General features: G+C 45.0%; 1 protein-coding gene across 1 annotated transcript; it reads right to left on the bottom strand.

The window, feature by feature from the left end:
• Positions 1–334: 334 nt before the first annotated feature.
• LOC127334253 (protein PUTATIVE RECOMBINATION INITIATION DEFECT 1) lies at positions 335–7,212 on the bottom strand. The gene is made up of 9 exons (XM_051360666.2): positions 6,764–7,212; positions 5,990–6,096; positions 5,722–5,906; positions 4,619–4,915; positions 3,549–4,518; positions 2,776–3,469; positions 1,980–2,257; positions 1,240–1,909; positions 335–886 (listed from the first exon to the last, which is right to left on the bottom strand). Exons 1-9 carry the CDS (start codon positions 7,187–7,189, stop codon positions 665–667), a joined length of 3,849 nt encoding a protein of 1,282 aa, XP_051216626.1. The 5' UTR covers positions 7,190–7,212; the 3' UTR covers positions 335–664.
• Positions 7,213–15,127: the final 7,915 nt, after the last annotated feature.

Below are 15,127 nucleotides of genomic sequence, written 5' to 3'. Positions count from 1 at the left end.
TCTATCTTGAATACTCGTGCCAAGTTTTGATAGAAGTTGCATTGTATTTTGAGGTGGCTGTATATAAGGATATAAAAAATTGTCCCAAATTTGTATTTTGTGTACGGCTTAATATACAACATATTTTCCTCCTATATTTCTACCCTACCTTCAAAATGTGTATATGTATACGCATATTTAATTTCAGATTTTTTGGAGTCCGAAAAATATGTTTTCAATTTTTTTACAAACCGAGAGCACTGCTCATGTGCCAAAGACACTTTTCATAAAGGGCGCGGCTTCATAATCATGGGGGATGTTGGCGTCACCTCTTTCTTATATCCACCTGAATTCATGGTTAATAATTTCCTTAAATTTTTAACAATAGCAACGCAAATTTTATTTGTCAAACTAATACAAAGCACGAAATTAGTTATAAACAGTTACAACGATCACTATTCATTCTTTCGTTTTAGATTTGCATACTTCATACTCTCTGTACAAGTGATTGGCCCGGATTATGAGTGCACCATCCAGCTCCATGCAGATTTGCGCAGACTGCCGTACCTAGTACCGACACTGATGCAAGCAGTTCCAGAACTTCTAAGAATTCAGATAACATGAACATTGCCAGATTGCTGCAAACTATACTGCCAGCTGTACAACTGAAACAAGTTACTGGGCCTTAATGCTGCTCTTGCTGGCTCGACTCCTGGAAGAACAGATCGATCTCACACAGAAGCTTCTGCTGCTCCATCTGCAACGGGCACGAGGCTGCACCCTGATCCATCACGATGCCAAAGAGCAACGCACGGACGTCATCGGAGCTTCTCGCCACCTTTTCTTCAGTCTTTTGCGCCGACAACTCCGAACTCGAACCTCCCTCGTAAAGTTGTCTTCTGCAGACCTGCGCCATGATACGTCATAGTTAAGCCTGGAACAAAGCAATGCTGTGTGCTTTAGTACTCCGTATGTAGTTGGCACAGGTTCTCTTCCAAACGGGGAGCACCATATCCATATCCACAAGATCTATCAGCTAACGTCGTTTCCATTCTGCTGCCAGTGAAATAAAAGGCAGCTATATCTTCAATTTTCTTTACACGGAAAAACAACACTCTCAAGATACCTTACCGAAGAAATTGCGATGAGATATGGGATACTTTTTACATATGAATGGAACAAGTTATGGCCTAAACGCTATATTATGAAGAGCATTGATACTTTTTCTGAACCATAAGAGCATTTAGGGTTGATACTAACCTGGAACAAGTTATGTAGAGCAACAATATGCTCTTGAGTGAGAAAACCCCTAGCCATAAGCTCACTGAATAGCTTAACAATATCTGCAGTGACATTCCTAGCAGAAAGATTAGCAACTACACCAGATATCAAGGTACTATCAAACAATGATGTCAACCACTCTGGTACTTGGCTTAGTTTAAGCAGTGACACGGCTATTTTTGCTGCAATCTTCTGCTGATTACTGAATGATTTTGAAGTCAAACCAGGAGCAGTCAAGGCAACAGCAAATTCCTCCATTATGAGCCTAGACCATTTTGATTCTCTGATCACCATATTCTCCTGGCTTCCAAATTTCTCCCAACATAAGATCATCGAGAGACAGGAACCGCAATTTTCAGCAACTCTACTGTCTTCACTGAAGATTAAACCCTCTGTCACTGCAATAATGGACTTCATGTATTTTGCAGAGCATCTTAATTCAGCATTAAGATAGCTCCTCTGATCTGAAATCCTGGTAAGCAATTCCAACATACATTGTGAAGCAATAAGCTTAATAGGATAAGGACCGAAGTGCATGAGACGGCACAAATCATGGCATGGGATGCCAACAACAGAGAAAGACTGGACATTATCTGAATGTTGCAGGAATTCTTGCCAGTCAATATTGGGATCTAGGATAGCATGCAAACTGTAAAAAAGACCACCATTAGGTCACATGCAAGGTAATTAAAATGAAACACATAATACTAGTTGCACACCTTCTTAGAGAGAAAAACACTAGCTGAAGTATAAAAATCATGAATGCCCCAAAGTCTGTCTCCTGATTGTGTTGAAATAAAGATGGGCCCTTTGCACAAGCTTCCTGTATTATACCATCCGTCAAAGAAACTAGTGATCTGTTAAAGATTATGGCCTTTGCAGGCTCAATAAGCGCCTTGCTTGCTGCATGATGCAAAATAAGGCAAAATATCCCAATCAATATCTTCTGTTCTTGGTCAGTTGATGTATAATCAAGAGAAGTGAAACACTCCAATAACTGCCAAGAAGAAGTGATTAGTAACTAGAGGTACTACTAACTGGGGAACAAAAGGAAAACAACTTCTGGTGAGCAATTAATCCATTTATGAGTATCACATAAATTGAGAAGACATACATCAGTACTAATTGGCTTTTAGGTTTGATCCAATTGGGACAAAGGAGATGAGACTGTTTTTTACTTATTCTAACATATCAAATTTGATGAACCCATCTAAGGGTATGATCTTGGAAAACCACTTGCGGGACCCCTAGGATTCAATAGTCCTAACTAAAGTTATCTATCACTACAAATCCTCTAGACTATACCAAACTTCTTTAGTTGTGTACTGTCAGCACATCTCATATAAACAGATAAAGAAGTAAAACCTGTTATCTGAAATACATTTTGAGGATACTAAATTCCTAAAGCTATTTGTAACCAGGAAAGATAATTTGCAAAAAAATGTACTCGTAGCAAAAATAAGGCCAAAACTAATTGCGTAAATTTCAACTTAAAGACATATAAAACAAGATTACCTTAATGGTAAGAGCAAGCCATTCATCTTCCTGGGAGACTGTCATTGCATTCGCTGAGTATAAAATGTTAAAGATCAAAAAGGAACACATTGTTTTGATCCTTGAGGAATATGTCAAGCAATATATACTACCAACTGCATCAAGAACGCCACATGATGTAAACTGATCAGAAGAACAAGGAGAGATTACTAGAATTTCAGCAATCACACTAACCACCGAGAAGACCTCATCTTCTGTGCCATCCTTTATAATCTGATCCAGTAAGGAAACCAGCAAAGACGAGAGGCTAGTCTCTCCCGAAAATACCAGTTCTGCAACCATCTGTATGTCCACAGAATGACTGCTGTTTGGAAGCACAATAGTTTTATCTTCACAGAAAGTTCTGCAGAAATCTAGCATCTGGAGAGATAGTGGTTTCATAAGTTCTCCCTTCTGGAAGAGCCATTTTAGTGCTATTGGATGGGCTCGGATAGAAAGCAAATCCCACTCCTTGTATGCCATTACACGGAACAGAGTTTTCTCAGCTTCTGGACTATATGGAGTACTACAGCTAAATGCAATGCCTCTGATGAAGGCATAAAGATGGACCAGCAGAGTAAGCATCACAGAATCAGTGATTTCATAGTGGAACTTCACACCATTGAGAAGGATGTATTGCTCAACCGAAGAAAGAAGTTGGCTGTCAGCAACCAACCTGATTAATTAAACAAGCATCACATTAGAATAACAGTTTTTTTCTTCTCAAATGTGGATCAAATGCAACAGATAACTACCTTTCATTGTAGAATGAACAGGCATACAATATTACTAGGATAGCGGATTGACATGATGCCAAGTTGAAGTCTTCTGAGCTACATTGTCCAAGTACATAAATAAGTTCTGTAGGGTCTGATGGCAGATATATGTATGAATCTCTAATTGTTTCCCCATATTTAGAGCCCAAAATTTTGTCAACAATCGAACTAGTGACCAAATATACTACTGATTTGACAGGATCAGTAGGAAATAAGCCCATGAATCCAAATGACAAGATAAACCATGATGATGAGGCAAGCATCTCAGCAAACTTGAGTTGCTTACTGGGAGATGTGCTTGATAAAATAATATGGAAAATCTGAAGGATTTCTCCCAATGTTTCATCATCACTACCATCGACAACAGCACTTTCAAGCCAATGCAATAAATATGTTCCACAAATTCCAATGATGCTATCCTCAAGATCTTTCTCGACAGAAATCTTATCTTTATTCCCTTCGAGGCAGAATACAAGTGCTTCTTTCAGAAGACGAAGGGAATGTGGTACGAGGAACGCACAGTTATCCCCATGAGGTAACGTCGAAGAGATAGCATGTTTTGATGCTTCTTCAATAAATGATGGTAATCTCTGGATATCATGAGCAGATGGTGACCTCAGAATCTCTATTAATATTGAGCAAACAAGAACAAAGGTTTCAGAACACATTCCAAGTTCACAATTGTCATTTCTTCTCAATATTACAGTCATAGTACATGCTATCTGTTCTTCTTGGGACAACGACAGGATACCAGAACAATTAACAATGCAAATCCAAACAAGTCGTAAAACTTGAGACTGGACTGGATGAAAAGGAATCTCTGCAACATAGTTAAGAACAGGAAGCAGAGTGGAAAATCCAATGGCAAGCTTTTCTTTGAATCGCTCCTCTGAAGTGGCTAACAGTGATAGTACTTGAATAGAGGAAATAACCAGTGGATCATTATTTCCTAAAAAATGTATACAGTTCAACTTAATTTAACAATCATGAGGAAAAAAAGAAAAAATAATGCAGACGTTGATGAAAGGAAAAAAGGGCATTTCTCCTACCTGATAACCTCAGCGCCTCGAATACATAATCTGCAACATTTTCATCTATCAAAGTTTCAAGTAGAACATGAATATTTGCATCGGATGATAGGAAATGAAAGATTAAATCCAATGTCCCTGTCTGTACTTCTAGATTCGTTGAGAGAAGAGATCCCTTCACAGCATCAGCAAATAGAACTACGATAGAAGCATTCAGAGGCAGTGTGGAGTTGTCTGACTCTGCAGACTTGATTAAACTCTGATCGCCAAGCAGGAAAGTATCAAAAGCCTCCTTTTTTGCTAAAGTAAGAAGCAATGCTGCAGAAGCAGAACCAAAGCATCACCGTGCATTCTAGCTAGAGAAAAAAACTAGTATATATTTAAGTTCAATACCGGTGAGTTGTTTCATAATTATATTGAAATGCATACAAGAAATTCATTAGTCCAAACTAATATGAAGATATTTATGTTAGACCAACAAAAAAGATTGAAGGTTAAGTACTGTAAATATGTACGATACTGAAACTCTCATTAGGTCATTAGTTAACCATTCGAATTCTTACTTACCATGGCCAACTCTCAAAATTGGGAACTCTCTTAAGTCTTAAGTATCTATGTCAGCTTTAAGTTTCTTTCTGCATACATAACTGCAGATAAATTGCAGTTATGCCCCTTTACTTAACGCGGGCTGTCTTACGATTTCACTCCCTCCAGTCACAAGCTGATAGAACAATGGGAAGCGTGCAGTCAAAGTTTTTAATGTTTGGGTAAATATAGTTTACATATTTACAGTGCTCGCGAGTAAATAAATGAGTAGAGTCACACATAAGACATAATACCTCGATAGTGTTGAACTTCTACAACTTCCAAAAATAAGAAACGATCAAAACTCTATCTAGGAAACCATCGAAAGTAAAAACTACAGAAACTTTGACTTGATGCACTAGGAGTAGCAATTATTATAAATTATAAATAGTAGAATAAGCAAACTATATGCATTACTATATCGTGCAAAAATGCATTACTATATTCTTTGCTTAGTCAGGAATATGCATACCAGCATACCCTCTTTATTTTGTAACATCTAAGCATTCATACAAACCAGAGAGAAGAAATATACTGACCAATACAGTTCAAACGAACAGCATCATTTTGAGTTTTCAGTAGAACTTCAAGGCAGAGTTGAAGCAAGCTTCTTCCAATTGCTGAAAGGTCTACATTGTCATTATCACATATATTGTCCCATGGGGTGGCGTTTAACAGAGAGAGTTTGAACAGCAGGAACAGTATCTCTCCACGAATATCATCACTGTATAGAAGAGTGTTAAGAATGCTGTCCGATCAAGTAATTTGGAAGGTCAGATAAAAGCATGAGTATTTAGTAGTGTTCACCTTGGTAGTTGAAGATCGTTAACAAGGTTAAAGAAAAGAGAGAACTCATCTCCAATGTACGCAGCAGCATCTTTGATGGAATTTAGCAAGAGTCCCAAACAATGTAGCTGCACCGAGATAAGAGAGATTCAGAAAATATGGCAGTAAATTAATTCAAGATAAAAGAAACAATAACGTTGCAACTAATTCAGCAGAGTGAAGTCCCAAAGTGACTCACGCTTCAAAATGATCCAGTCTGCACAGTCAAATAACTTGAAATGAATAATCAGATGCAATGGTCTGGAATCACAATTATTATAACAGGTAAAGCAAGAGCTGCACCCTGAAAGCTAGCAGCAGTTTTCTCTGCTGGCAACATTCAAACTCTGGTCCCAGAGTGACATTAATCATATAAAATGAACCCACACTTTTTTATGTTTTTCCCTGCTTCCATGTTTTCTACAGGAAAGTTTTCGGTTCAGAACTGCTATATATTACCTAGATAGTAAGTGCCAAGCTATTGTTCACCACATTCTTTCTTACACAGAGATTGAAGAATTCTCTTTCAATCACTCCATCTAGAGAAGCCTGATCTCGCTGCTCCTCATCCATCTCTTAAGGCTATTCGCACGCTAACCTAATTAATGTAGGATGATGTTCTAGAAACCCACCATCGATCTCTCCCTGCCTCGCATGCATCAAGCATCATAGTATCAAACATGCATCTCAGGACGCACAGCGTAGCACGAGGGGGATGCCGGCCGAGTAGATTGATAGGCGGCACGGCACACGTACCGTGTGGAGGTGCTTGACGAGGGAACCCGAGGAGAGGAGGCGCGCGAGGCGGGCGATGAGCTCGGAGGCGGCAGGGGCGCCCACGGCGGACGCGAGGTCGGCGGCGAGGTCGGACGCCTGCGTGGCGAGCGCGTCGTCTCGAGTGGCGGCGGCGGCGGCGAGGGCGTCGACTAGAGGCGCCGCAAGGAGGCGCGGGTGGGCGGCGCGGAGCGGGGCGAGGAAGGCCGGGTCGGCGAGGGCGAGGGAGAGGGTGGCGAGCACGTGGGAGACGTGGTGGGACGGCGCGGAGGCGGAGGAGAGGAGGGCGGCGGCGCAGGAGACGCAGACGCTGCCGCCCGCGGAGGTCGGGAGAGAGTCCGACGCGCGGTGGCCCGCGCCGCACCCCTGCGACGGCCGCGGCGGCGAGACCTCGCCGTCGGATTCCATGCCGGCGAGGGGGATTGTGGAGGTTTTAGAACGTGACCTCCAGCCTTATTACGCCGCTCTGCACGAATTTCTTCTTTCTTTTTACCGGTGAAATGAAATGAAATTCACGAATGGACCTGCGGATGCGGCTCCGTCTTCCGGTAGGCTTCGAATTTCCTACTTAATCTTATTTTTTTTCGGGGAAGTCAGGAGTATAATCGAGCTAGCTCTCACCACCGCCAATGTGCTAGCATGCTTTGCACAAAGGTGGACCGGATAGTTTGCTGATCTCATTACATGATGATAGTCAAAGAAGAAAAACTTAAAACTAGCTCTCCTATTTCTTGAATAAGAGCATCTCAAGCAGAGCCCGTAAAAGTGCAAACCGAAAAACTCGAGTTCGGGTCGCAAAACTGCTGACGCAGAACAGATCCCGTAAACTAAAACTGAAAAACGAAAAAGTCATTATCTTTTTCACAGAACTGTCCACGTCGCTGTCTAAGTACGACTCCCCGCGCGGCCGCCGCCCGCTCCCCTGGCTGCAAGCGCGAGATTGGGGGTCAGGCGAGGACAGTCGCGTACAGGGAAGAGCCGAGCGCGAGGAGCTGAAGATTCGGGCGACGCAGCCGGATTTATGCGGCCGGACGCAGATCAGGCCAGATGCGGCCGTGAGGGCATCTCCAACCGGGCGACCCAAACAGACGCGCTGGGCCGTCCGTTTTGGGCCGTTTGGGTGGCCGAACGGACACCCGGACAGCGCCCCGCGTCCGCGTGTCCGTTTGGGTCGCACGCTGCGCCCAACGCGCGGACGCACCGCATATGTAATTAAAATAACAAAAATAAAAATAAAAAAGGAAAACAGCCAAAAATAAATTTAAACTAGTGGTTAATTAAACTTAGCCCTATTTTGGGCAATTTTTACACAAAAAAAGGCCTATATGGGCTTTAAACTAAAAAAAAGAAACCCTAGACAGGGTTTGCGAGCACGGTGGCCGCCGGCAGTACTACCCCCAGTAGTACTCGTCATCGTCGGCGTCGATGACGACTACGCCCCCCGGCGGCGACGCGCTGTTCCGGCTCGACACGCCGGAGGGCACCGGGGACTCCGGCCAGGGCTCCCACTGCGCCCTTTCCCAGGCGGAGTGCGGGTTCGGCGGGCTCGCCGGCTGCGCGGCCGTGCCCTCCGCGCGGACTCCTGCCGGAGCTGCTCCTCCGCTGCGGCTGCGTGGCCAGCGCTCCTCCTCCGCCGTGCGCGTGGCCGAGCGCTCCTCCTCCGCCGGGCGCGCGGCCCGGCGCTCCTCCTCCTCCCGGAGCGTCGCCGACGCGTAGCCTCCTCTGACGGCGCGCCGGCTCGAGGAAGGCCCACGCCTCCGCACAGGCGTCCTCCACAGGCCTTCTGGCCGCCTCCTCCAGCGCGGAGGTGCGCGGCGCCTCGGCGAGGTGCGGCCATTTGGCCAGCTCGTCGAGGTCCTGCTGCTCGCGGGACGCCGCGCGGCGCCGCTGCAGCTCCGGGTCGTTCTCCTCCTCCTGGGGCTGCGGCTGCGGCTGGGGCTGGGGCGCGGGCTCGTTGATGTAGAGCCCGCCGGGCGCGGCCAGCCCGCCTAGCAGGTGTGGCTGGCTGCGCGCGAGGCCGCGCCGTCGCGGATGTGAAGCATGTGCGCCGGCGCGCATCGTGCTCCACCTCGAACCACAAGTCCCGATTGGGACTTGCGTCGCCGTACGCGGGGTCTCGCTGGAGGTCCGCCGGCAGCTGAGCGCGGCGCCTCCGGATCTCGGCGTAGCGGGCGCGGCCGGAGCCGGGATGGGCGGCACCGGAACCCGATCTGGGCTCGGGTGCCGGCCGTGGGGAGGTGCACGTCCCCACGGCATTGGGACGCCGGCGTCCCCGAACATCTGCGCCACCGCTACGGTGACATAGATCCGGTCGCGTGCGGGAGCGCCGGCGGCCCATTGCGAACGCCGGCGGCGCGACTTGCCGGCTGCTGCCGGCCTCGTGGTCGTTGGCGGACGGCTCGAACTCGCGCTTCGGGGCCATGGCGGCGCGGAAGCTTCGAGCTCGCGCGTGCGGCCGGAGTGGAAAGTGGGGACTGGATAGGGACAGTCCCCTTCCCCAGTCCACATTTAATAGGACTGGGGCACCGACAGGTGGGCCAGCCACGCGGACAGGGCGGACACGCGAGGACGCCGCGTGCCATCCGCGGCCACGCAAACCCGGCCCAGATTTGGGCCGGGTTTGCGTCGTTCCGGACGCCGCGGCCGTCCGCTTTTCGGTGCGTCCCCGCGTTGGGCCGGGTTTTTGTCCGTTTCGACCCATTCGGACGCGCGGACGCGGGATGGGTCGCCCGGTTGGAGATGCCCTGATGCTGCTGGCTAGCTGTCCGCGCATGTCGGCCGCCGCGCTCTTGGCTAGCTGCTCACGCTATTGCTTGGCTAGCTGCTCACGCTCATAGCTGTATTGCTTGGCTAGCTGCGCGCAGGTCGGCCGCCGCGTTCCTGCCGGCCAGCGCGTCACGCCATGGCCTGCCATGTCCATCCGCCGCACGCTCCACCTAGAGCAGTGAGTTTGGTCGTGGTCGCATAATTTTAGTAAAGTAGTTAGGAATCGGTGGCTGAAGACGGTTGTACGGACGGCGGCGCTGGCGGCGCGGTGAGAAATCCGTTCAGTTTTGGGCCTGTAAACCGCTCTTCGGTCTGTATTAATAGAGATCAAGTGTGAAACTTTTCGGGCCCCTGAAAAAGTTTTTCGGGCCAGACATCAAGTTCAGTCTCTATTCTGCGCCGCTTTTGACCCGAACCCGTAAATCGACCGGAAAAATACGGTTCCGGCGTGATTTACGGGCTCTGTTAGAGATGCTCTAATAGAAGTCACGACCGCGCGCGATCCATGGAGTGTTCTAGAGATTAACAATCTCCACACAGTCGGTTTCCATAACCACCTTTGGGTACCCTCGGAGCTTGGGAAAGATCACACCATCCCTTAGTGCAAGAGCCTCGGCCACAAGAGGGTCAGTGAGACCATTGTAAGGCTTGCTCCATGCGCCCAGGTATGCATATCTTGATCTCGCCACCCCACCTGCTCCACCTCTGCGAGCATCGAAAGGCAGACCACCATGTGTGTTAATTTTCACAACATCCTCATCTAGTGGTCTCCAACCATGGCCTGTAAACATAGTTGTATATTTCTTTGGAATTTCAAGGATCGCTAAAGCTTCTTTGGCCATCTTTATAGAATGAACTGGATCATACGCTCCTTTATCATGAGTCCAGGCATTCCGCGAACTCCAGATGGCCGACTAGGTTGTTCCTTTGATTTTCTTTTCTAGCATTTTCGATCCTTTCCTTTTCTAATTCTATTTTCTTATGGTCAGTCCTGCTTCTTTTTACTCCCTATTTGGATGTTGTAGACCTATCTAAATTCAGATATATCTATACATTAATTAGTTTTTCTCTGCACCAAACTAACCATCTATTCTATTATATATTGATGATATAACAATAAAATATTGTATTTGATCATCAATTCTACTTTTTCCCTTTCCTCCTTTTCGTGTTAGGGAATGTGTATTTTTAGATCAAAATTCATGTTAGCTAATTTATTTTCTAATTTCCTTTTTAGGCCAGTCATTTTTTAAGGGAAAATAATAGGTGGAGAGATCACTTTCAACTGAAATGAGCTACCACTTTCACCTTAAATAAATTAACACTTTTAAAATTAAGAAATTTATTTTGAGTGTAAACTTGTGTGCTGCCTAAATATAGGCAACATGAGAACATTTATTATTTCAATATCTTTAGATCCGGTCAGCATTTATGTTGAGAAAGGGGAAACCTTTCTACTAATGTACTTGTGAGAACGGTGAATCTCGAGCTCCACATTCTGATGATATTTGCGTGTGTTTTGTACATGATAGGGGCTATTGACACTAACTTTATAGAGTACTAGACCATAAAAGCGCATGTTGCCGCGCTCGTCCGTCTTAAGGAAATTTTGAACATAGTTGTTTGAGAAATTTGGAATTGTAATACTCTCTCCAATCCATAATTCATGTCATGTTTTTAGCTCAAATTTGTACTAAAGTCATGTCACTTATTATGGATGGCACGGAGTAGCATCATATCATGATATATTCATATGGTTCAAATTATTGTTCATAGATACAAACATTGCGGAATATTATTAAATGAAGATTGTTATTACATGACAAGTAAATGCAAATAACAAATACCACATTTTCAGTGTACAAAGGACTTGCTAAAAGTTATACTTAATACGTACTACTTTAGGTATAAGGTGAAGCAGGTGTACTACATGTAGGACGATGCAGTATGCTATCGCGTCCTCACCTGGATCTAAACGGAGCAAAGCAGTAATGTCGTCCCTCGTATCATATTGCCAACATTGCAGCGCATGTATAGGCCAGAATGCACAACCTGGTTGTGTCTAAAGCATAAGTTCTGCTTCCATAGTTGACCTCGTCAATATGGTTTGCTTGCAAGATCTCCATGACACTACGCCACCTCCAAAGGTAAATACATACCCACTTGTGGCGTACAGATCAGCTACATCTGAGATCCAACTCGAATCACTATATCCTTCAAGCACAGCTGGGTGCCCTGAATAGTGAATCCCATAACTCATTGTACCACATAGGTAGAGCATGACCCTATCAAGTGCATGCCAATGATCAGTACTCGGGTTTGACATGAACCTACTCAACTTGCTAACAGCAAAAGAGATGTCGGGTCTAGTCGCGCTCGCTAAGTACATGAGTGAGCCAACGATCTGAGAATATCTCAACTGATCTATGGCAATCCTCCGGTTCTTGCGTAGTATCACACTAGGATCATAAGGTGTTGAAGAAGACTTGCTATCAATATAGCCGAACCGGCTCAAGATCTTCTCAACATAATGGGATTGCGTTAGAGTAATCTCACTCTCGTTCTTAATCAGCTTGATGTTCAGAATCACATCAGCTTCTCCCAGATCTTTCATATCAAAGCTCTTTGACAAGAAAGACTTGACCTCGTGTATTACTTTCATGTTTGTACCAAAGATCAGAATATCATCCACATACAAACATAGTATAACACCTTCGCCCCCACCATGGCGATAGTAAACGCACTTGTCAGAATCATTGACAACAAAGCCTACAAAAGTTAAAGTTCTGTCAAACTTCTCATGCCATTGCTTAGGTGCTTGTTTGAGGCCATATAAAGATTTCAGCAACTTGCACACCTTTCTTTCTTCACCTTTTACTACAAACCCATCAGGCTGATCCATATAGATTTCCTCTTCCAACTCTCCATTAAGGAAAGCTGTCTTTACGTCCATTTGATGAACGATAAGACCATAGGAGGCAGCCATGGATAGTAGTACTCGAATGGTGGTAAGTCTAGCGACAGGTGAATAGGTGTCGAAGTAATCTTCGCCTTCTCTCTGTGTGTAGCCTTTCGCTACAACCCGTGCCTTGTACTTTTCAATAGTACCATCAGGTCTTAGCTTCTTCTTGAACACCCATTTGCAGCCTACAGGCTTGCATCCATGGGGTCGTTCTGACAACTCCCAAGTTCCATTAGAAAGAATCGAGTCCATCTCATTATGGACAGCTTCTTTCCAGTCATCTGCATCTGGAGATGCATATGCCTCTGCAATGGACGTGGGAGTATCATCCACAAGGTACACAATGAAATCATCACCAAAGGATTTTTCAATCCTTCGTCTCTTGCTCCGTTTAGGAGCTTCATTGTCATCCTTCTCAGTAACATTCTCATGTGATTGTTCAAAATACTCATTAGATGTACTGGACTCAGGAATTATCTCAGTAGAAATTCTAGCAATGCTATGCATATCTTTCATAAGAAACATATTCTCAAAAAATGTTGCATCATGAGATTCCATAATAGTATCAACATGCATATCAGGTACCTCGGATTGAACTACTAAAAATCTATATCCTACACTCCGCGGAGCATAACCTAGAAAGATGCAATCCACTATCTTTGATCCAATTTTGCGCTTCTTAGTAATTGGAATATTGACTTTCGCCAAACATCCCCATGTGCGCAAATACGAAAGTGATGGTTTTCTCCCAGCCCACTCCTCGTAAGGGGTTTTATCTTTATTCTTGTTAGGAACTCTATTCAGGACATGACATGAAGTCAACAAAGCCTCCCCCCACCATGCCTTTGATAAACCAGCAGTGGCTAACATGGAATTCACCAAGTCAGTCAGCGTGCGGTTTTTCCTCTCGGCAACCCCGTTTGATTGGGGTGAATAGGGAGGCGTCCTCTCATGAATAATGCCATGTTCCTCACAGAATTCATCAAAGATTTTAGGAAAATATTCACCACCACGATCCGACCTAAGACGCTTGATCTTTCTCTCTAGTTGATTTTCAACTTCGGCCTTATAAATTTTAAAGTAGTCTAAAGCTTCATCTTTAGTTCGCAACAAATAAACATAGCAAAATCTAGTCGCATCATCAATCAATGTCATGAAATATCTCTTTCCACCTTTTGTCAACACACCATTCATCTCACATAGATCAGAATGTATGAGTTCTAGAGGTGCCAAGTTTCTCTCCTCGGCCGCCTTGTGAGGCTTCCGAGGTTGCTTTGATTGCACACAACTATGGCACTTAGAACCTTTGGCAATGGTGAAATTCGGAATTAAACTTAAACTGGATAGCCGAGACATTAAACCAAAATTAATGTGACATAAACGAGAATGCCAAACACTGGTATCATCACTAATATTGCCACAAATATGGTTCACAGACTTATTACTGAAATCAGAAAGCGAAAAGCAGAACAAGCCTCCGCACTCATAGCCTTACCAATAAATTGTCCAAACTTGGAAACAACTACTTTATTCGACTCTAAAACAACCTTAAACGCATCTCTGCATAGAAGGGAGCCGCTAACGAGATTCTTGTTCATAGTAGGGACATGCTGTATGTTCCTCAGCTGCACGATCTTCCCCGAAGTGAACTTCAGATCTACCGTGCCAACACCACGAACAGAAGCATGTGACCCATTCCCCATCAAGACGGAAGAATCCCGGGCGACCTGGTAAGAAGTGAACATGGATATGTCAGCACACACATGAACATTAGCACATGTATCAATCCACTAACATGGAGATTGAAATACCGAAAGAACAGTAAAGAGATTACCGTACCCATCAGCATTGCTAGCGGTCACCGTGTTGACTTGCCTCCCCTTTTTCTTGCGGTCTGCCCTCTCTGGACAGTCCTTAGAAAAGTGGCCAGCCTCTCCACAGGTAAAGCAGCTCAGATCTGCTTTGTTTATCATCTTCTTCTTCTTGAAGGTTGTAGTCTTCATAGACTTATTGAAGGAGGGCTTGTTATTCCCTTTGTTCTTGCTGTAGGGTTTCTTCTGCACCATGTTGGCACTAGACTGACCCTCTCCTTTCTCAGTATTATCCTTAGCCCGAGCTTTCTCCTCAACATCAAGAGACGCTATCAGATTTTCAACTGATATCTCCTGTCTCTTGTGTTTGAGAGTTGTGGCAAAGTTCCTCCATGAAGGGGGCAACTTAGCGATGATGCATCCAGCCACAAACTTGTCAGGTAAGGCACACTTAAGGAGTTCAAGCTCTTTCGCAATGCACTGTATCTCATGAGCTTGTTCGACTACAGAACGGTTGTTTACCATCCTGATGTCATGGAAGCTCTCCATGATGTACAGTTCACTGCCTGCATCGGTTGCACCGAATTTAGCATTCAGTGCATCCCAGAGCTCTTTACCATCTGTTATGTGCATGTACACATCACACAGACGATCAGCAAGAATACTCAGAACGCATCCGACGAAGAGAGTATTGTTTTCCTTGAACTTGTTCTGATCTTGGTCAGATATAGTTCCTTCAGGTAAACCATCACTGACTTCGAACACTTTCAGATGAGTAAGCCAGAGCGTGGCCTTAACTTGCCACCT

Source organism: Lolium perenne, chromosome 2 (assembly GCF_019359855.2).
Source record: "Lolium perenne isolate Kyuss_39 chromosome 2, Kyuss_2.0, whole genome shotgun sequence".
Classification (NCBI taxonomy): domain Eukaryota; kingdom Viridiplantae; phylum Streptophyta; class Magnoliopsida; order Poales; family Poaceae; genus Lolium; species Lolium perenne.
This window is presented reverse-complemented; position numbering and strand designations above follow the sequence as displayed.